Here is a 24,195-nt window from a genome sequence, read left to right on the forward strand (position 1 = left end):
GTGTCTGTGGAAGGCGGGGGGATGTCTGGCACATTGTAAGTTCACTGGAATATAACAATATATTTTTAGTTGTATTAATATTTTAAAAATTATTAGGCCTTTTTTCCCTTTTGTTATAGAATATACAGATAATATGCTGAGGCAGGAAATCTGAGGAAGTTGATGGAGGGGTTAAAGTCTTCTGTCACTAAAGAACTAACTGAAATTACTCTCCTTATTTCTGAACTAAAACAAATGCTTTCTAGTTAGGCTGAGTTTGTGTAATATTTGCTTTAAATGAAGCACCAAACTGTTTTTGAAACAGATCATGAAGCATTTTATTTGGCTGTCTTGAGTTGATTAAATTTTACTTTAACACGAAATTACTTCTATCCTGCAGTTAACCGAGAATTAACAAAGCTTTGAGAACAAGGCCAGTTATTGGTGTCACCAGTGTGTGTTTATTTAATCGCTCTCTCACTGGATTTCTTACTACCGTGTATTTAGAAGCAAAAAAGATGACATGACAAACTCTACCTCTTTAATTAGTTTCTGGATCGTCACCTTTCCCCCACTCTGAAACATCTGCAATGCACCTTTCTTCCAGCAAATGATGACTGCAGTTCAGACTTGTCCATAAGGCTGGGCTGAGCAGTGCCCCTTCCACACCCTTGCCAGCTTCTGTGCCTCCGGTGGTGCAAAAAGAGTGGCAGTTCAGTGCTCCTTACTTAGCCACTGAAATCTCATCTCTTGTACTTGTACTTTTGGGATTGCATCAAGAAAAAATCATCTCATCTCTCTCTTCCTCCTCAGGGGTCTGAAATTTCTGGAACTTTGTTTCCCAAATGGGACTGCCCAATGATCTTATTCTCTCCATTTATTCTCCCCTCCTCCATTGTGATGCAACAGGCCAAATGCAGGGAGCTTGAAGGGCAAGAGAACCCTCAGGAGCTACAGAAAGGGAGCTCTGCTACAGTAGTTCCCAGGCATGGACCTTTGTTTAGCCAGGGGAATGAATTTAGAGTCTGGATGGTTTGTTGGAATCTCTGCATCTCTGGAGACACCTCCAGAAGATCAGCTTAATCCTCTTCAGCCAGCCAGACTGAACCTCCTTCAGTAATCAAGGACTCTTCAGGTCATATCCACATGCCTCTTATTCCCTGTCCCAGACTTGCTTTTCCAAAGGAAAAAATTCCATGGTCCCTGCCCTGTTTTTTAAGGGGTTTTTGAGTCACTTCGTAAAGAATCTAACATCCTTTAGGACTCTCCTTCTGAATAGGAAAATCTGGGCTCCCCTAGGGATATTAGATGATGATGATGAGAAGTGGGGCTCATGACTTCTTTGTGAGTTGTGACCCAAAAGATAAGAAGAAACTGACCTTTTGCTGCTGGTCCGTCCCTCACCAAAACAAACAACCAACCCAAGAAAAGACTCAGGACATTATCTGCTTCCATGCGCTCTAGCTTCTCACCTCAAAAATGAGAACTCTCAAATTTGGTCCATGATAACTCGGAGCAAGAGAAACAGTATAGGTTATTTTGCTTCCAGACCTTTTTGAAACCATGTAGAGGAGGTGCTGGCCACCAATGAGATCTTTCATTCAAAATTGAAAATATAATTTACCATACCCATTAATTCCTCCTTTGAACAGATCACTCAAGAATGATAGAAAATACCCAACAAAGGTAGAAGGTTTTGTAGGGAATCTCTGAAACTTGTCAGGGTCCTACAATGCAAAGACCAATTAGTCTAACTTTGATACCTGGAAAGATACCAGAACAAATTTTCAGATTTTCATTTGTAAGCACCTAGAGGATAATTAGGAATAGCCAACATGGATTTATCAAGAACAAATCATGCCAAACCAACCTAATTTTCTCTTTGAGAGGGTGATTGGCTTAATGGATGTGGGAAGCAGTAGATGTGATATCTGTTGATTTTAGTATGGCCTTTGGCACAGTCCTATGTGACATTCTCATAAATAAACCAGGGAAATGTATTATAGACGAAATTACTATAAGATAGGTGCACAAATGGTAGAAAGATCATACTCAAGAAGTAGTTATCCATTGTTCTCTGTCAAACTCTGATGCGGTATCTGTCTTTTGAGAAAAGTAGACCAAGAGGAGACTGGATAACAGTCTTCAAATATATTAAGGCCTGTTGAGGATGGTGATTTATTGTTCTCCATGTCCACTGAAGGTAGGACAAGAAGTGTAATGGGCTTAATCTTCAGCAAGGGAGGTTTAGGTTACATATTAAGAAAAACTTTCTAACTACAAAGGTAATTAAGCTCTGGAATATGCTTCCAAGGGAAGTTGTGGAATCCCCAGAATTGGAGATTTTTAAGAACAGGTTGGACAAACACTGGTCTAGGTATATGTTGTCCTGCCTCAGCACAAGGGGCTGGACTTTATGACCACCTGAGAGCCTTCCAGCTCTACATTTCTCTCATTCTTTTTATCCTCCCTAATGCTGATAGAGCAGTAGTATCCCTGGCAAAGGACATGATGATTTTTGCTGAGGGAGACTTTTTTCTGAAAAGATTCCATGGACAGGAAGATAGCCACTCTTAGAAGGGAGGGACTTGGAAGCTTCATCAATGGTTCTTAGTACTTTACTGGCTGCCAGTTGCTTCACTAGAACCAGTGTTCTGGTATGATGACTTATTCTTGACCTTCTGGACCATGGCTGATTCAGGTCTGTTCCAAAGATATCTCCAGCTAATGAGTTTGTGGTGAACTAGTGCGTGGACTTGGGTAACTGTAAAAGCTGTGGCTGCTAACACAGTGGTCAGGTGCCAATTCTGTTTTTAGCCTTGGACAGTAGATTATTATTAAAAGTAAATCCTCCCATCCTTAATGAACATACTTATCAGAGCATTATCCCCAGAGACTGTGCAGAAAGTAACATGGAGAAACCCTCTGCCTGAACTGAAAACTGTACGGTTGACAAGTATAACAGGTCATAGCTTGACCTGGAAGACCCTTAACTTATGGTGGTGTGTGAGAGAGGAAGAACTCAGCTTGGCTGTCAAAGCAGGGTGAGTCCGTGACACTGGTGCTCAGAAAAACTATGTATGTATGTATGTATTTGCAAACTGAGCAAATTGGATGCATGGAGCAACAGCAAACATGAAACCCCGTGATGCCATTCTTGAGGGTGGATTTGATTTAAATCACTAGTCAGGAAGACTCAATTTAATCATGGTTTTCTACATAAAAGTGCATTCTTGTTGGGTGTTATAACGTTAATGCATATTCTTCACAACTCGAGATAGATCATAGAATCATAGAATATCAGGGTTGGAAGGGACCTCAGGAGGTCATCTAGTCCAAAGCAGGACCAATCCCCAATTAAATCATCCCAGCCAGGGCTTTGTCAAGCCTGACCTTAAAAACTTCTAAGGAAGGAGATTCTACCACCTCCCTAGGTAACGCGTTCCAGTGTTTCACCACCCTCTTAGTGAAAAAGTTTTTCCTAATATCCAATCTAAACCTCCCCCACTGCAACTTGAGACCATTACTCCTCGTTCTGTCATCTGCTACCATTGAGAACAGTCTAGAGCCATCCTCTTTGGAACCCCCTTTCAGGTAGTTGAAAGCAGCTATCAAATCCCTCCTCATTCTTCTCTTCTGCAGGCTAAACAATCCCAGCTCCCTCAGCCTCTCCTCATAACTCATGTGTTCCAGTCCCCTAATCGTTTTTGTTGCCCTTCGCTGGACTCTCTCCAATTTATCCACATCCTTCTTGAAGTGTGGGGCCCAAAACTGGACACAGTACTCCAGATGAGGCCTCACCAATGTCTAATAGAGGGGAACAATCATTTCCCTCGATCTGCTCGCTGTGCCCCTACTTATACCTCCCAAAATGCCATTGGCCTTCTTGGCAACAAGGGCACACTGCTGACTCATATCCAGCTTCTCGTCCACTGTCACCCCTAGGTCCTTTTCCGCAGAACTGCTGCCTAGCCATTCGGTCCCTAGTCTGTAGCTGTGCATTGGGTTCTTCCGTCCTAAGTGCAGGACCCTACACTTGTCCCTGTTGAACCTCATCAGATTTCTTTTGGCCCAATCCTCCAATTTGTCTAGGTCCCTCTGTATCCTATCCCTGCCCTCCAGCGTATCTACCACTCTTCCTAGTTTAGTATCATCTGCAAATTTGCTGAGGGTGCAATCCACACCATCCTCCAGATCATTTATGAAGATATTGAACAAAACCGGCCCCAGGACCTACCCCTGGGGCACTCCACTTGACACCGGCTGCCAACTAGACATGGATCCATTGATCACTACCCATTGAGCCCGACAATCTAGCCAGCTTTCTACCCACCTTATAGTGCATTCATCCAGCCCATACTTCCTTAACTTGCTGACAAGAATACTGTGGGAGACCGTGTCAAAAGCTTTGCTAAAGTCAAGAAACAATACATCCACTGCTTTCCCTTCATCCACAGAACCAGTAATCTCATCATAGAAGGCGATTAGATTAGTCAGGCATGACCTTCCCTTGGTGAATCCATGCTGACTGTTCCTGATCACTTTCCTCTCATGTAAGTGCTTCAGGATTGATTCTTTGAGGACCTGCTCCATGATTTTTCCGGGGACTGAGGTGAGGCTGACTGGCCTGTAGTTCCCAGGATCCTCCTTCTTCCCTTTTTTAAAGATTGGCACTACATTAGCCTTTTTCCAGTCATCTGGGACTTCCCCCGTTCGCCACGAGTTTTCAAAGATAATGGCCAATGGCTCTGTAATCACAGCCGCCAATTCCTTCAGCACTCTCGGATGCAACTCGTCCGGCCCCATGGACTTGTGCACGTCCAGCTTTTCTAAATAGTCCCTAACCACCTCTTTCTTCACAGAGGGCTGGCCATCTACTCCCCATGTTGTGATGCCCAGCGCAGCAGTCTGTATGTAGGTTTCATTTTTAGAAGGTACACACTATACATTTTTAAACAGTGATTTATTTTGAAAAGTTTTTCAGATTAGTTTTACAGCTGTATCAGAAAATTAATGATTAGTTATTTCATTTATCAAAGGTAAGTGAAGCTGATATTTATGAAGTCATTGGGAGATGGACTATCTCCAATTCAACAGGTTAATCATTAATATTTGGAGGATTTTCTTGCCATGCTGTATTAGGAAGAGAACATCACCAGACAGACATTTAAATTGTTTTATTTAACTAAAACAACAATGTTAAGTATTCAACAGCAAACATATAATATTTTAACAAAAAAAATATATCTTTCGCTTCTCACATTTATCTCCAGACTTCTTCTCCTTGTCCAGATCTATTCAGCCCCCAACAATCTTCTATTCTTTGAACTTTTTGAAACTTTGCACTTTTAGAGAGAGCTAAGGGATTGACTCTGTGTACACAAATTTGCAGAGGGACAGTAGAGTTGAGGTCTGTTATTTCTCACCTCTATATATTAATTTATTTATTTAAAAACATTTTTGCTGTTAGCATGTTACCTCTGGAGACACACATCCACAGTTTGAGAACTGCAAAACTAAGCATCTCTGATGGTATCTTCTAGATGGAGCACTGAGTTGCATTGGGTAGATAGGAAGATTAACCTAAATAATCTATACAGAAGCCTGTGGAACCCCATAAAATTGGGTCCCTAATCAATGAACTATTGGAATTTATTTAGAAAACTTTTCTTAAATATTACATGACTATATTGTCTCATACTATAGAATTAGAATTTATAAAGCCTATTCCGTGGTGAGATATCTTTAAGCTTTAATGTATCTTAATTAAAACTATCTTTAGATAGGGTTTTTTCCTCAAAAAAGCATTTTTATAAAAACAAATCGGATTTTAAATTAAAAAAATCCAATTTTTTTTTTTTTAAAAATCATTGATTTTTATCCACCCTGTCATTCTTCCTAGAAGTCCCATTTGAGGGTAGAATTGCACTTTTTAATATTGACCACAGGAGAAAATTACAGAAATTAAACAAATTGTGTCTCCTATAGTTTCAATCTTCCTCAGTTTTTTTTTTGCTACATTCCACAATTTTCTGTAAACCAATTTTGTACTGCCCAGTTAACCAAACTGAACCTTGAAAAAATCTGTCTCTGACCAGACAATAATAACTGTAAACTCGCCTAAATGAGATGTGAATGTCAAAGCTTAATAGGGGTTGATTAAATGCTAACATTTTTAAACCTGGGCTATCTTTTTCTCTTGTCCTTTAAAATAAAAACCACATATCAACTTGAAATCTAGTCAATTTAAAAAAAAAAGTTGAAAGTAATGTCATGTTCTACATCTGCAATTAGGTTCCCCAGGCCTTTTGTGGTTTTACAATGGCTTTCTTTGTTTTTTAAATGTGTTTTCTCTACCCTGCTGCTGTGAATCTTGCCCAGAAAAAAGGGATAATGGACTGACTATATAGAAGAATCTGTGAAACTAGCTACACACACATGATGTCAAACGCACAAAGCAAATTGAACAATGAAGAAATAAGCTCCCTGTCCCGAAATAAATTTTACTAAGGTTCAGGGGCAAAAGGCATCTTTGGTGGATTTTTTAAAGTGTTTAATGTTGCCCTTCAGAATTTAATTCTGTATAGTTGGACAAGGAAAAAGGAAGATATCAGTTGCTGTACAATCTGATCATTAAGTACACTTGCTGGAATTCCTTATAATGAGTGCCTAAAAAATAATTCAGTAATACTATAGTAGAATTCAGTGATACTACAGTAAAAAAGATGATTTGTAATTAAGAAGCCAGTGTCCACATACTGGACATATAAGAATGTGAATAGACATATAGTGTAGGGTCTCCTTATTTCCCTTTCTCACCCGCCCAAAAAAGGGCAGATGTGGGAGAATGCCGGGGTGTGGGAGCAGAGGCAGAAAAAGAGGAAGGAATGATTTACATACCAAGCAGCAGTTCACAGAATCATAGACTTTAAGGTCAGAAGGGACCATAATGATCGTCTAGTCTGACCTCCTGCACAACGCAGGCCACGGAATCTCACCCACCCACTCCTGTAACAAACCCCTGACCTATGTTTGAGCTACTGAAGTCCTCAAATTACATCCATTCCAAAGATGTCAACATTTTCCAGGGAAGGAAAAAGACAAAGCCAAAGTTTTGTTGATAAAATATCTGGTAACCAAGACAACACAACTTTATTCTATGTAAGGCCTATTTTCCAGCATCTGTCATATAAACTACATCCAAAAATGCTGCTTCATCATTACATATAAATACCAAGTTAAATATTTATTAGCATTAATAGAGAGACATTCTGCTAGAGGCAAGAAAGAAAGAAAAAATTAATTTCTGCTCACTTTTAAAATGAGCTGGAGAGTCTGTGAAATTGAGATACAAAAGAAGGCTATTCCTGGTGGCAGAAGCTCTGGTAAAGAAGGGGTGAGATTGTGCAATAGGACAGAGAATATGTGGGTGATGTAAGGAAAAGGTCGGATGGTCAGAGCAGGTTCTGATAAGTAGATTGGAGTGGATCCATGGAGAGATCTGTACAGTGGAGGGGACATTTTAAATTTAGATCCATATGAATGAGTTTTTTGAAGAGGGGAGTGATGCGGTCATGCTTCTTTGTATGCATGAGAAGGTGGGCGGTAGCATTCTGTGTTTGATAAAGCAGGGTTCGGCAACCTATGGCATGTGTGCCAAAGGTGGCATGTGAGCTGATTTTTTTAATGGCACGCTGCTGCCTGCTGGGTCCCAGCCACTGGCCCCGCTCAGCAGGCTGAGCGGGGCCGGGGCTGGGACCCCGGCAGGCAGCAGCATGTCATTAAAAATCCTGCCCGCCTCGGCCCGCTCTTCTCCGCACCCACCCTCCTCCCGGGGCGGGAGGGGGCAGGGTGAAGAAGCTTGGTTCTGCTGGCTGCTGCTGCAGGGCAGGCAAGTTCCCTCTCCCCCACCTCTTCCCCCAGCATGCTGGATTCCTGCCCCTCCTCTCCCTCCCTGCCACCGATCAGCTGATGGCCCTTGCAAGGGAGGGGGAGAAGCAGAGCTGCAGCGTGCTTGCTGCTCTGGGGAGGAGGCGGAGACAAGGTGGGGACAGGGCCTTGGGGAAGGGGATTGGAATCAGGGCATATCTCCTCCAGCCCCCTGCCGTGTGCCGCTCTAGGCAGGGGGCTGGGAGCACCCCCATGACCCTGGCCCACACCCCCAGCCCTTGACCCCTGCACCTCCCCCCACACCTCAGCCCTCTGCCCTGACCCCTGCACCCCCCACGACCCCAGCCCTGACTCCAGCACTCTCCCACATACCCAGCCCCCCACACCCCATGCCCTGACTCCTGCACCCTCCTCACACCCCCCCAGCCCCCTGCCCTGATTCCTGCACCCACCACACATATCCAGCCCCCCCACACCCCATGCCCTGACTCTTGCACTCCCCACATTCCCACCCCCACCCTGAGCACCAAACAGGAGCTCCTACACCCCTCACACCAAATGGGAGCTGCCCAGATAAGCACTCCACACTCAAACTTCCTGCCCCAACCCTGAGCCCCCTCCCCCCTTCTAGCTCCTGGCCAGACCCTGCAGCCCAACCCCCAGCCTGCTCCTTCACCCCCAGCCCTGTGCTCAGTGCACTCCCACCCTCAGCTCAGTGCAGAGAGAGAGGAAGAGAATGGGCTAGAATCAGGGAGAAGGTAGGTATCCACTCTATGTGGGCAGGGCCGGGATCCCTGAGTGGCAGCGGGCTGAGCCGCTCAGTCCACTGCCAGTCTGAGGTCCTGGCCACCGGCCCCACTCAGCCCACTGCTGGTCTGGGGTTCTGGCTGCCAGCCCCTTGCCAGCCGGGGTCCCGGCCGCAGGCCCCGCTCAGCCTGCTGCGGGCCTAGGTGAACAGAACCCCAGGCTGGCAGCGGGCTGAATGGGCTGGCGGCGTAAGATCAGCATTTTAATTTAATTTTAAATGAAGCTTCTTAAACATTTTGAAAAACTTGTTTACTTTACATACGACAATAGTTTAGTTATATAATATATAGACTTATAGAGAGAGACCTTCTAAAAAATGTTAAAATGTATTACTGGCATGCAAAACCTTAAAGTGAATAAATGAAGACTTGGCACACCACTTCTGGAAGGTTGCCGACCCCTGTGATAGAGTATGGAGCTTTGGGACCTGGGTAGCCTATAAAACAGGGACTGCAATTAATGAAGATGAAAAGAGCAGCAGATTTGGATGGAGAAGATTTCAGCAGACATGGTGGTCACTTGTTCCGCTCTTCTGCCTCTCTATTGATTCAGCTTTGTCTACATGGGGAAATAGTGTAGCATTAGTAACAGGTATAGCTGAACAGAGTACAAACACAGTTTTTGTCCTCTGCACTTACATTTATATCCATGAGCAGCATTGATTCTGCAAAATCAGTTGCTGACATAATGCTATTTTCATATGTAGACCAGGCCTCATTCCTCCTCACTCATTCCATTCCCCAAACTTACCACTAGACTTGTCTGACATTTTTCAAACAATGCACTGAAAAATGCAGTTTTGGGTTGACCAAAACTATTTGCAAATTTGTATAGAGTTTGCCAAACCAAACGAAAAAAGTCAAAATGTTTTGGTAAGTCAAAACAGAACATTTCATTCAGAAACATTTTGTTTTGCCTTTCACACATTTTGACAAAAGCAAACAAAAGGCCCACAGAACAGTCAGAGAAGAAGGTAGTGCTGCTGCGCAAGGCAGCAGGCTCCATATAGCCACTTGTTGTGTGGCAGGCTAGAGCACTGTCGTTTTACATCCCAGCTTGCCGTACACTAAATCACCATATAGACATGCCCTTAAAATCCCTTCTTCAAGGACTATTTATTTTATAAAAAGTGGAACAGCTTTGAGAGGAGAGACTGAGAAATTCCTCTGTACCTATGACTAAGGCAGTCTCCTGCAGTGGGGGGAGACCCAAATTCAAATTCCTAACTCCCTATCAGGTAAAGGGGGGAATTGAACCAGGGACTCCCATATTCCAGGTGAGTGCCCTAACTATTGGGCTAAAACTGATAAGGGGAGGGGTACCACCACCACTTTTTCCTCTGGCTGTTTTGTGAAAGGGGAGACCAGTGGCTGGACTTTTATGCAGCAGGCATCAGTCTGTGAAGAGTGTCTTCTGGCAGAGGCTGTGCAATCACAGAGTTTGAGGAGAACCTTGATTAGTGGCCACCTCCCTGATTGCTATCAGGGTTATAATGCAGGTACTTTCTGTAAGGACAGGTATGGGAATGTACTCAATATAGGGAATAATCGTGCATTGGCAACGTGGGATGTTTACAGCATTTTGTACTGTTCCTCTGTTCTAGGGAAATAACAGTTTGATTTGTTTCCATCTGTTTGTGGATACAGTTAGTGTTAGCTACTAGATATATATTTTTAAAAGTGCTGAATTGTAATTAGCATTCCATCATTGCTGAAATATTTTCAATAAGATACTACTGAGATGTGAGAATCTAGGTGGTTGGGTACACTGTTCTGACTGTTACCACTTTATTACACTTCTAATGTATTCAGTGTAAAGAAAGGAGAGTTACTTGCATCAGACAAAATGCTTGGTGGTGTAACTTTGACAATTTCACATTTTGATCACTTGCTGATTTCCCCGTTTTGTAAATACTGTATGCAAGAAACTAAAGCAGGCCCCAACCTTTACAGTCAATCTGCGTCCAGGCTGTTAGTCCCTCTGTGCCCTCTGGATTGCTGCTTAGTCACTGACTCCAGCTGCCACATGCAGCAAAAGAGGTAATTATAATTAGAAGTCAATTATTACAATTTTATTTAGTACTGCAAAATGTTCTTACCAGTGGTTGCAGAGTTAAACCTATTGTTAGAAAATCCCACAATACAATGGTGTGCTCTTCATTTTTAAGTGGATTCAGCATTTCTTTATTTCGGGAATTATATGTGTTCTAGGGTTTTCACTTGTGTATATGAATTGTTGGTGTCCAAGTGACTGTGTAATTAAAAGAGCAAATTTTGGAGCTACTGTGTTGTGCCAGTAATTTGTGGATTAAGATTGATGGATATTCAGAGGTAGAAAAATCCTGTTTGGTCATTTTATAGATACCTAATATTTGACCTAGATTTTTTAATTTAGCTTTTCCCAGTTCAGTTTTTTTAAATTCCCATAGATGGAGATTTAGAGTAACGTATCACTATGTATATAACCTTTAAAATCAGTAAGTTGATCAGATACCATGATGATAACTACAGTATAAATTCTATTAGTGGAGGTTATGGCATTCTGTAAATAAACAAGGAAATGCCACCTAAACTTATAAAATCAAAATGCAGATATTACTTTTAATTATGGAACTGTTTTCTTTCTATCTATTTAGCATATGATATAAATAAAACAAAATTTGGACGCTTGGGTGGATAGAAAGTACAAATAAAATAAGACTCATAAAATGTAGTTAAGGAGCAGTGTTCTTTAAAAAGGTCCTCATGTTGCTGTAGTCAAATTCTTTTTCAATTTCTTTTACAGAAAAGATGAGTGCACCAAATCAGCCTCCACAAAAAGATAATGGCAAAACCACTGACAATGTGGAAGAGCACAGCTATAAGCACGGGAAAAAGATTCGAGCCACCCTTAGGACAACAGAACGAGATCTCAAGAAAAATGTGCAGTGCTCATTCATGTTAGACTCAGTTGGTGGGTCCTTGCCAAAAAAATCAATTCCAGATGTTGATCTCAATAAGCCTTACCTCAGCCTTGGCTGTAGCAATGCTAAGCTTCCAGTCTCTGTGCCCATGCCTATAGCCAGAACTGCACGCCAGACTTCTAGGACTGATTGCCCAGCAGACCGCTTAAAATTTTTTGAAACCCTGCGGCTTTTGTTAAAGCTTACCTCAGTCTCAAAGAAAAAGGACCGGGAACAGAGAGGACAGGAAAACACCTCCTCTGTCTGGTTGAATCGATCCAATGAACTGATCTGGCTTGAGCTGCAAGCATGGCATGCAGGCCGGAGCATTAATGACCAAGATTTCTATCTGTATACGGCCCGTCAAGCCATCCCAGATATTATTAATGAAATCCTCACCTTCAAAGTGAAGTATGAAAGCTTCTCCTGTGTAAGAAATGAAGCCAGTTTCAATGGTACTTCAGGAGAAGGACATTGCAAAGCAGCCCATGGAACTAGTGCTGTGGGTTACACAAGTTACTATGAACACCTCCATCGTCAGCGGGTCTCCTTTGAGCAAGTAAAGAGGATAATGGAGCTGCTAGAGTATGTAGAAGCACTTTATCCATCTCTGCAGGCCCTTCAAAAGGACTATGAAAAGTATGCTGCAAAGGACTTCCAAGACAGGGTGCAGGCACTCTGTCTGTGGTTAAACATTACAAAAGACTTAAACCAGAAACTAAGGATTATGGGAACTGTTTTGGGCATCAAGAATCTGTCTGACATTGGCTGGCCAGTGTTTGAAATTCCTTCTCCTCAACCGTCCAAGGAAAATGATCCAGAGGATGAGGAAGATGGTAGGGAAGCAGAAGTAAAAGAATCCTCAGGAACATGCATTGAGGAAAGTGAAGATGAAGAACAAATCTCTGAGGAGAATGTTGAGGAACTCAGACAAGCCATCAAGAACAATTTTACCAATAAGCCAAATTTTGATTTTCAGCTACAGGACCATTTTTCAAGGAAGCTTGACAGGCTTGAATCAGAGGATGACTTGGCCTGTTGGGTTATTCCAGAGTGCAGTGCCGAGGCAGGCTGCAGCAGACACTGTTTGACCTCTATTTACAGGCCATTTGTAGACAAAGCACTGAAGCAAATGGGGTTGAGGAAACTAATTTTAAGACTTCACAAGCTAATGCATGGTTCCTTGCAAAGGGCCCGTATGGCATTGGTAAAGGGTGATCACCAGCTGGAGGTAGGTTCCTTGCTGGCATAAATGGGAATACTGTAGATTCACTCGGCTCCCCACCCCCCCTCAGTATTGTTTCAAATGTTACCTACCACAGTTGAATCAAGAGCTTGGAAAGCATCAATTATTTTCACCTGACAAACCAGTTTTCTGACTTACATTTTTCTCCTTCTTAAAATAAAAATAAAATTTCATTCTGGACACACCTGTTTCTTACCTTTGGTATGTAATCTCTGCTAATTAGAAACAGGTGTTTTCTCAGGTATTGCAATTTGATTTATAAAGTGTCTCACTCTCATTTTTTAAAGTGTAGTAATAATTGGTAAATTCCAAGAATCAGTAGCTCATTCTAATTGCCATATTTGTTTGAGATAACTTTATATTAATGAGTTAATCCTTTTAATTTTGAGAGAAAGGAGGTGCGCTACCATTAAGAGCCTACAAGAGCTAACAATGAAATTAAGAAATGTTTCTGTTGACCTCAGCAAAAGTAAGAATGAACCTTCCATGTAGTATAAACTGTGTTTACTATAAGCACCATTATTGTTTGGTAAAGTTCTGATGGTTGGAAGTTAAAGCTAGACAAGTTCAAATTAGAAAGAAAGGCACACATTTTGAACAGTGAGGGTGATTAAACATTGGAACATACTACCAAGGGGCAAATGGTGGCTTCTCCATCTTTTGTCTTTAAATCAGGACTGGATGCCTTTCTGGAAACTGTGCTTTTGCCACACACAAGTTATAGGCCTCAATATGGGATTAAATTCTATGGCCTTTGATATATAGGTGGTCAGAGTAGGTGACCTAATGGTCTCGTCTAACCTTAAAATCTATGAAAGAAAGCAGCTTAAGTCCATTAAATTTTTCCACTGGCTCTTATTTGTTTTCATTTTTTTGTTTCAGGTTATAATACACTAAATAAAGAAAATTATAAGTGATTTAAATGGAAAGTAATGATGGAAGCAATAAACTGAGTGTACTGGTTGAAATGTCATGCAGTAATTAAGATCCAGGATAATTAGCTATGGACTTCTGAAGTTTTTATGGCTAGAATTTGTAGCCCAAACAGGATCTGAATTCAGGTCTCCAGAGGTGAATTAAGCCACAATGCCATTTATGGTTTACCATCTATTTTTGTAGATGTAGACTTCAGCACACCGCACATGTAAGGACAGTATATGCAAACGCTTCACTTCATCTAATCCTAACTACACAGTAAACTGTTCTTACACAACATACTACAAATTTAGTATAATACTGAGCAATAGTGAAAAAACTTTAAGGCATATTGGTCACTTCAGTGTTAACTGCTTTATCCACAAACTTCACTTAAGAAAATCTGTTAGCTGTTGAAAAGAAATTGCATAATACCAGCTGCTGACTAAACTTAAAATGTTCTGTGGTGTATATTTTCTTTCTTGTTAATGATGCTGCGAACCATTGTGACCATGATAGTAGTGTAAGTGTACGTGAATGGAAATAATCTTGCAAGAGTCTACGTTTGTATATAACTTTAAGAAGAAAAAGTAGGGTATTTTATTATATTTTAGAAATGGCATCTGATCATGTAATTAAGTTGCTATTCAACGTAGCATAAGTATTTCCTTAGTTGTGATTGATGATATAACCTTAACAATGTTTTGATAGAAACAACAATTTTCCATGGAGAAATCCTTTCTAGTAAACTAGTTATGTACCTTCATGAATTGCTAACTCTCCTGACACTTAATACTGAAATAAGCATAGCTAATTTATAGAATTTGTTTATTACATGTTTGTATTTTGGAACAAAAATAACATTTCCTACCATATGTTCTTCAATAATCATGACATAAACAGTGTTACGCAAGTTTTAGACAATATGTATTTAGCAATACTAGTAGTCAAGGTTTTTTCTTCCATCATGAGGTAGCATTGTTTAGTGGCATGACTAGTCCTGGGACACAGGGATCCTTCTGCTTTCTAATCTCAGCTCTAATATGAATTCCTTCTGTGCTCTTGGACAAGTTGCTGGATCCTCTTGGTTCTGTTTTCCTATTTGTAAAAGGATAACATTTATATACCTCACAAGGGTTTTTTGAGGATTAATAAATTCACGTTTATAAGTAACTTGATGGTGTGAAGAATCATGCTAGTAGTACTACTGTTGATCTTGAGATCATTTTGTTCTCTACAAAAAATATATTAAAACTATTGGCTGAAATTGCAGCCAGCTTCAAACTGGCTTCTACTTATGTTCTCCAAGATTTTGTATGAGAATATGTTTGTGCATTTCTGAAGCATATGCATGTGCAAAATCTTAGTTCATGTACATGCTGATGTGTGTGTGCCATTCGGTATTAGTGAACAAATGTGCATTCACATTTTTATAGGCTAAAAACAAATGGAAACTATGTATGAAAGTTTAGCCCGATAGGTAGAGCATACTTTTAAAAATGAATAGGAATGAAAAATAATTCCAAGGTTTGAAGGAATGTCTTTGCATATTTTTTTCCTGTTTATTCAAATACAGCTGCATGCCTTTCTAGAGCAATGGTTCTCAGACCACAGACTGGGAACCACCAATAGTTGGCAGAACCCTTGCTGGTCCCTGTGATTAAACATTCTGAGAATCAAGCAGAGGAGTACTTCTAAGACCCACTGATCATTAATCTTTTTGTAGAATAGTTGAGAACACCTTTATGGCCTCGTAGCACTCAGTGGTGCTCATTTTCACTAAGCTGTTCCATCATTTTTGGACTATTGAAACAACATTTGTAAACTTCCTGTGCTAGCCCCCAAAATAATGGGATATCAAATTGGAAATCACATTTCTCTGAAATGCTTTACCTACAGTAGTAATAGATTACAGCTAACGAAGAGAATACAGCAAATATATTTTTCAGTTTGCCTACTTTTTGCATTTTGACAGTACTCTGAATATAGTCGTTTTCACTGTTTCCCTTTGTAAGTCAGTCCCATTGTCCTTTCTGAAAAAACTTTTGTAGATTTCAAAAGGGAATAACAATATAATTTTTATAATTAAAAAAAATTACTTAAATTCAGGGATTGCTATTAAAAGGGTTAACTTTTAGAGTCTATTAGAAACTGCAGTTTTAAAAAGTCCCTTTCAAAGAAAAATTCCAGTTAACATTAAGGTATAATTTCCTTTTTTGTAAGTGTACGTATGCAACTCTGAGGTTCTGTTTATTGTAAATATCTTATCAGTTTTGCAGGGTTGTTTTTTATTACTGCAGACCATATACATTAAGTAATTCCACTTTTCCCTTCCCCAAAACAACCTATAACGGAAACATTATGTAATTATATATTTTGTTGCGAATTTTGTTTTTTCTTATACTTTATTTAATCCTTGTATGTGTATCATGTTAGTGTACAAATGTACTTGTGTTGAGAATCAAACCATAATAGGTACAATTTTTAAAAATGCGTGAATGCCGTAGGTGCCGAAGTCCCAATGGGGACTTAAGTGCTTTTGAAAATAGGACTTAGGCTCCTAAATTACTGTAACTTAAGCACTTTTTGAAAATTTTACCCAGTGTTAGCAGACTTTGTTTTCTCCAGGTTTTATATTCAGCCTCCTTTGTCCTAAACTTTGGAACACATTTTCAAATGCTGATTAGGGCTGTGATTGTGGCGGGTTTTATTTCACTTCCATTTTTGTGTTTTTCGTTTTATTAGTTTCCTGTAAAAGTATTAAAATTGTGACATTTCACTGATATTTTTTGTACTGAAAACACAAAAGTAAAATTTAGACTAATGCACAATTTTATATATTGGATGTGTGATATTGGCTCTTCAGTCTGAGGACTTGTCTACACAGTGGAAAAATCATGGTGTAGCTGGTGTGCACAATCTCCTCTGTACTAACTCTCTACATGGACACTTATTGTGCATTAGAAGTGCCTTTGTGCAAATTAGCTTAATACACTTTTGAATGCGTGTTAAACTAATGAGCACAAAGGCATTCCTAGTGTGCCGTCAGACTGTCCACAGGGGGAGTTAGTGCAGAGTAGCTAGTGTGCTTTAAATTCACACCCAAATTTATTCCACAATAATTTCCCCTTGTAGACTAGCTGTTAGAGACAATGACAACACTGCTAATCTACAAGAACACTTGTTGTAACAAAACTATCCTACCTGTAGTACTTTGTTTTCAGATAAGACTTGCAGAAGTAGTTCTGTTACATATGTGTATGTTATGTATAACTTTAAAGTCTTGCAGTGATTATGCAAATGTCCTTACATTGTTTTCTTTTCCTTCTGGAAATATTACCTATTATATAGTTGTATCTGTTACAGTTTACTTTTGTGGGTTGGTGAGTCTTATTGTAAATCAGGGTGGCATTCTTGCTATAATAATTGAAATCATTGGTGTTTCATTGTAAACCTTTGTGTTACTTTTCGTTAAAGAATTTTTATATATTGCCTGTGTGCTTGAGTATACACATGTACGTTTTACAAAATATAAAGAAAATTTTAATGCAGTGGCTCTTTAAAAATGAGCTTTGATTTAAAAAAAAAAAGTTTCCTGAACTCTCCTATTTTGAAAATGAATTGTTTATGTAATTTAAACATTAATATCTAAAAACTCAGGAAATTTAATTTGTTTGAATAAAAATGTTTATATGCAGTATGAAACTGAGGTTAGATATTCATCACACTTATGACCCAGTACTACAATGAGCTCCATGCAGATGAAAGGCTTCATCTGTATTAAAGTCATGTAGGACCTGGGCCTTAAAGATTATGGCCAACATTTTCAAATGTCTGTTTCAAAATTAGAGACCTGGGGTAAAATTTTGAAAAGTGCTTTGGCCTATGTCTACATGGCAATTGAACAGTGGTATCTGGCCCGTGTCAGTTGACTTAGGCTTGTGGGGCTCAAACTGCAGGCTCTAAAAACTTCAGTGTCGACATCTGGGCTTGGGGGAGCCTGGGCCCTGGTACCCTTCTCCATTGTGAGCTCCCAGAGCACGGGCTCCAGCCTGAGCCTAGACCTCAACACTGCTGTTTTTAGAGCCCTGCAGCGTGAGCCCAGTGAGCTTGAGTCAGCTGACCCAGGCCAGATGCCAGGATTTAATTGCAGTGCAGTCATACCCCTAGTGACTAAGTCCCATTTTCAATAAGAGTTAGGTGCCTTACACCCAGATTTTTAAAAGTATTTAGTTACCTAACTTGTGTGGATATGGAACTAAGGCTTGTAAGCAGTTTAGGCACTTTTGTAAATTTTACTAAGAAGGCCATATTTTGGCACTTAAATGGTGCGATATTTCAGAGTTGCTGGAAAAATGTCTGCAGAGAACAATTTGTGGCTAGTCAGAACTTCTGAAAATCAGGCATCTTAAGTGGCTTAATAGGGGTTTAGGTGTCTAATAATAGAAGCCCTGTATTTGAAAGTCTTGCTGTATTATCTCTAGTATTAGAAAATACCATTTTTAGTTATTTTGTATTTTAATCCTGTATTCCTAAAAATAATTCCCCAGTATTATGAAAAGTCACGTTGTTTGAAAGAGTCTTTTAAAAATTTACTGAACAAACACTAAAATCCATATTCTCATTAGCTATATTCTAGGTTGAGAATTTAAATTTCATTAGGTTATTTTTGCTACTAGTGTAGTTCTTAAAACATTGTTGGCAAAAGTGTGTTTGGAAAAAAATGTATTTATATTAAAACAAAGACTTTAACCTTCAGATGTTTGCACATGGGCAGTAAAATTCATCCTTACTAATTTTCGTATGGCTTATTGCTAATGAAAAAGTCCTCTTTAAAAAGCCTTGACTGCTATTGTTATGGTTCCATTAAAGCCCCAGAAAATAGATTAATTTAAAAAAATTGAACGGGGTAAAAGGAAGGTGTAGTGAGATTTCTTTTGAAAAGATTAATTACTGCAGTAGCAGACCATCGAGTCGCAGGGATACACAGGAGTAGTGTTGAAATAAATCATTGATTTTTTTTTTTACATTACATTTTATACATGTATAAGCAGAAATGTTAGGCACTTTGTATCACAGATACTTGCTGATTGATTCATCTTGGTCTCTTGATTTTTGTCTGAGCAGAGACTGGGAGTTCTGTGGAGACAGTGGGTGAAATCTTTATCTCATTGAAGTCAGTGGCAAAAATCCCTAACTTCAGTGGGACCAGGATTTTATCCAGTGCATTCCACCTTTTGGGTGGAGGAGAAGGGGTTCATGCCTTTTAAAGCTGCTGGTTCACTTGAGAAACAGTTGATTAGCTGTAAAGGTGATTTCCCTGGTCGTCCTAGAGAGGAAATGAGGGTGATGACTGGGACATAAACCTTGAAGGGGGCAGGAATTGAAGTTTCAATTTGGAATGGATAGATTGTTGGAACACAGAAATCCCTTCTATTCATATTGTTTTTCACGGGTTGGTGGAAACTCTGTGTAAGGAATCACCATACTACCTATTATATGCACAGGAATTAGTTTTACTAATTATAAGATGTGTATAATGCAAAGAAGCCCATATCAGCCCTTTTTTGTGTTTAAGGTGACTAGTCTGGTCAACTTCAAGGAACTTTCTATCAAACAGTAGGCTAGTGCTTTTTAAAGTCCCTTTAGAATCTACGCCTGCCAACTAGTTTTGTGCCATTGCTAAAAAGCAATGAACACAGTATGTTGCTGGAAAAGTACATTGCCTAACTTTGTCAGGCAGAATAATTCTGTGTGACTGTTCTGGGGAAACAGAACTTGCCTGATGCAGTAGGAACAAAATGTCAAAAATGTGAATGTGGGTGTAAAGGAATAAACAAGTTTTCTATTAGCTGGTGAGCCTAAAAATAGTTAGCATATGTAAAGTTTTTAATTTTCATAACTGTACTTGATCATTTGATCTACTTTATATTCTTAATCTATTTACCTTTCACATTAATCCATGTTGTATGCATCTGACACTGAAGAAAAACGAGAGAACTACATATGAAAGATGCTAGTCACATCTCTTAATGCATCAATGGAAGGTGTTCAAATATTACAGTAATGGGTGCAATATAAGAACTGGATTAGAGTTTAAAGAGCTTAAGGACAAATTTTGTCCTTGGATAATGCACAACTCCCATGAACATTAGTGAGCACTGCATGCATATTAAAGGACAGATTTCTAAATTGCTATCACTCACTAAGCTTGCATGTGCAACTGTGCCTGAAACACACATTACATTTGGGTACACGTATAGTTTAGATAACATCATTGAGAATATCTCTGAATGCAATCAGCTTAAGATGTTAAATATAAATTTAACTTCCTTAATTTGAAAACATACTAGCTATACTTACCATTTTGTATTACTTGTTTTAACCACAATGCTGCTTTAAGAAACATAACCAAGTTTGACAAACCCTTGCAGGAGGACACTTTCAAGATTTCTTTTTTCTTTTGGTTTTGGGGGGTTTTTTTTGGTTCGCTGTGTGATGACTCCTATTTGTTGCTTTGTGCACTTTCCCCACTGTGCTATTTCTAATAGAACAGTTGGAGGAAATACGGTAATGCTACCATTCAGATGCAACACACAGCTTGACAAAGCCCAGTATCACCTTGCTTTTCCAGAATTACTCCATTAGTATAAAACACTTGAACGTTTTTTGAAAAAGCTTAAATCTTGAAATTACCTTTAAGTATCCTAGGATGATCTGAATAGATGTTCCAGTGTTGTTTTAGGTTTAACACTATTCCAGGCTCTCATGTGCAATCCAGTTTTCTTTCTATACAGAGAATATTCTGCTTCATTGGATAGTTTAATCATATTCTGATCTTGGAAATAAATTAAGATTGGATTGTTCACTCTCAAGTGTCCACACCTGTTGTTAAATTATTTGTCCTCAGTCTGGCAGCTTTATGAGAAAACTGGATTTTAGCTTTTTTAAAAAAGACTTAATTTGAAATCATAGTGTTGCAGACTTTCCAGGATATTAGATCATAGTGGATTAATAGCCTGGCTCTTAAAAGCAATTTCTTTTTTCATGCATGCAGTTTCCTTAAACTTTAGATTATTTAAAATCCTTGTTACAATATTTGTTTTATTTATTTTTTGTTACAGTTTTCAGAGTTCCCAGATCCCATGTTGTGTTCAGATTATGTGCAGTTGTCAAATTCCTCACTTTCCTCAGAGCAAAAATGCAGCACTGTATCAATGGAAGAGCTGAAATCTATGGATTTACCATCTTTTGAACCTGCATTCTTGGTCCTTTGCCGAGTACTTCTCAATGTTATCCATGAATGTCTCAAGTTAAGGTTGGAACAAAGGCCCGCTGGGGAACCATCTCTCTTGAGTATTAAGCAGGTTTGCTTCAAGAGTTTTTATTAAAAACTGTTTTCTATTCTTTAATTATAATGTTGTCTGTTTAATTGTTTTAAAGAGAATTTGTTACAGAAATGATAGTACATTATGTGTCCCTTAAATTGCCTTCAACTGCATATGGAAATGAGGTTTATGTAATAAACAACTGGTCACATATACCTGTTTGATTTATGCGGCCAGGAATCAAAATGTCTGAGTAAAGGATTATGAGACACTAAGGATAAATAAATAAATAGCATTCCATTGCTGTTATAGGCTGTAGACGTCATCTGCAGTAAGGTTGAAATAGGTCTACCAGCAGTTGTGTTGAATGTGGGCATAAGCTAGTATGAGTGTAGTATGGTTTCCTTCACCAGTGTAGACTAGGATTTTTTTGTCTGCTCCTCATTCCACAATCTGAACCGGTGAATTCTTCTCTACTGCTTATACTCGATAGGCAGTAACCAGTCGCTTGTTTCCAAGTTTTTGGTTTTTTTTTTCCCCATCCAAAAGTATTCCCTCTACTTGCTGGTTTCCTCACTTTCCTTTTGGTCTTTCTTGTGAATTCAAGACCTGTGCAAAACCTGGACGTTCAGTGCAGCATGACTAGAAAAATTAAAACAAAACTACCTCTCATTGCCAACCAAACTTGTATGTGACACCAGAGACTTGCTTCAGGTACTGGCCTGGGAGATGGCAGGCAGTGTAGTAATTCTGGCTGATAGGTAGGCTTGGCTGAACTCTATTTTTATTTTTTATCATGTCAATGGATAATATTGATGTTTATTTTTAAGAATATTTTGATTTTTATTGATTTAAATTTTCTCTGTTGGAGGAAATTATGTGGGTGTGGTCAGACAATTTATTTAATGACAGCAGATGTTGAGATATAGAAAGGTAAAGCTTTATAGCCATCAAAACACAAATTTCCAACATCACATGTCAAAATATACAAAGTAAATATCCTCAAATCAAACTAAGTTCTCAAGCAGTATTTTACTTTGGCGATCTGTAAGTTTTGATTTTTGATGGAATTTTTTTTTTAAATGATTTTGTGTGTTTGGTGAAATTGATGTTTCCTGACATTTACTAGTAAAAATATAATTCTTTCGCCTACTCAGAGGTGATGGTCTATCTAGGCCCTCTTTTATGGCCCTCTCCTTTCAGGAGATAGACTTTTTTGGGATAGCCTGCATTGACTGCTGATCCTAAGACATCGCTTCCTTCAGACAACCTAAAAGCTCTTGGCCTCCTCATCTAAGTCCTTTTAGGTACCACCATTTCATAAGTTCTCAGGTTGATTTAGATCCTGGTTCTAGATACCCAAGATTAATTTCCAAACTGTAATTGAGCTCCATACCTCTTGACTGACTGACTGACAGGTTTCTTAAGACCACTTTCTGAGCCCATTCCTCTCATCTCTCTTGGATCTGGATGTCCTTATGTTGGAGGGCATGGGAGAAAACCACTTCAGTCTGATGGGTCCTCTCCATAATTTAAAAAAGATGGTTGCACATTAGTTTCTCTTTTTCAAACTCCTTCAGGGGTGGGGGGTGCTGTCTCTTCGTTTTCCTTCCCTTTAGTTTGTAAACCAGCATTCTTCACTGTTCGGTAGAGGTGACTAATTCTTGCTGTCAAAGTTGTACGTCTGGCAGAGACAAGATCAACAGTGAATATTCTGGCTAATTGACTCATCAGAGAGAATGAATTCACCCCCAACAAATGCCAGAGGTGTCCCAATCAGTATTTTTAAGAACCTGTAGTTCAGAGGTACTTCTTAAATAGATCTCTTTGCTAACTGAATGAACTATGTAGGTTCAAGCCAGGTACTTTCATCTCACTTTTTTTTTCTCCATCAGGTGGGCAAGGAGCTTGAAATATGCATCATCCCAAGGGTCTCTCAAAAGTGCTTCTTTTTTTTGTTTATTTTAAAGTGGGAGGTATTTGGCATACTCATCACCACAGCATAGTTTTTAGATCTTGGCTTTCCTACTCCTGCCTCTATAATCTCAAGTTTTCCTTTTCGTTGCCCCCTTCTTTGAGCCCAGTCTTGTATTGATCACCATCCTCCTTATTGCAATCCTTAAACATACTTCAAGATGGTTATCCTGTCCCCCCTTGGTGTGCTTGTCTCAAGACTGAACATGAGCAGTTTATTTAACTGAAGCAAAATAGGCATTAAACACCTCAGCCTTGTTGGTGTCATCCATTTATTCTGCTTATCCACTTAGTAGTGGACCTACACTTTCCTTTGCTTTTTTCTTGTTCTTAATTAATTTATAGAACCTCCTTCTTATTGTCTCTTATGTCCCTTGCTAAGTTTATGGGTTATCAGCAGTGGTGCTGGAACAATTTGTATAGTGGAGGTGCTGAGAGCCTTTGAACCAAACTGTAAACCCTGTACATGATGGAAACCACTTCAAGCCAGGGGGTGCTACCACACCCCCCAGCATGCTTAGTTCCAGCACCCCTGGTTATCAGTTGAGTCATTAGAACCATAATACCCAATAGATGTTCATTCCCTTCTGAATTCTATAACAGGGTTATAGGCAACTTTCCCCCTCTCCCTCCCCCCCCATTTAAAGCTGCAGGTCTTCTCTCCTGGCAGCAATCATAACCCATGTCTCTTAGGGCCGTGACTACTAGAGTTGGGTGAAATCTTTTGGATGAAACTTTCTGCTGCTGAAAAATGCATATTTGGGTCCACTGAAACACTTCACAAATTCTTGGCGAATTTGCTGAATTGTTTTCCGGGGGGGTGGGGGGAACCACTGGAAAAAGTCTAGTCCCTTTGTTCCAAAAATGGCAGTTTTTCTATTTGAAATGATTGTTTAGAATTTTGTGTCATTTACGTTTTTAAAAAGTTTAACACCACCAGCCCTTCTTCCCCACAAAAAACCAAAATGAAATTAGTGTTTTTCTTCAAATTTTTCATCCCCCCCCCCAATTAATTTTGTTTTGGATTGGCCCAAATGAACTTTTTCCGTTTTTTTTTGTTTGTTTTTTGTTTTGTTTTTTTGGCCTGGCCACTGAACCAGAAAATCAGCTATTTG

The 24,195-nt window shown here is 39.5% G+C and overlaps 1 protein-coding gene across 5 annotated transcripts in view; it reads left to right on the top strand.

Moving 5' to 3' along the window:
- The window catches only part of MAP3K4 (mitogen-activated protein kinase kinase kinase 4), a 144,594-nt gene that overhangs the window by 35,411 nt on the left and 84,988 nt on the right, over positions 1–24,195 (top strand). For all 5 annotated transcript variants that reach the window (XM_073337847.2, XM_073337848.2, XM_078852214.1 and 2 more), the window contains 2 exons: positions 11,461–12,848; positions 20,903–21,145. In XM_073337847.2, the coding sequence (XP_073193948.2) occupies positions 11,461–12,848; positions 20,903–21,145 (1,631 nt within the window). The remainder of the gene's footprint in view (positions 1–11,460; positions 12,849–20,902; positions 21,146–24,195) is intronic.

This window comes from Lepidochelys kempii, chromosome 3, assembly GCF_965140285.1.
Source record: "Lepidochelys kempii isolate rLepKem1 chromosome 3, rLepKem1.hap1, whole genome shotgun sequence".
NCBI lineage: Eukaryota > Metazoa > Chordata > Testudines > Cheloniidae > Lepidochelys > Lepidochelys kempii.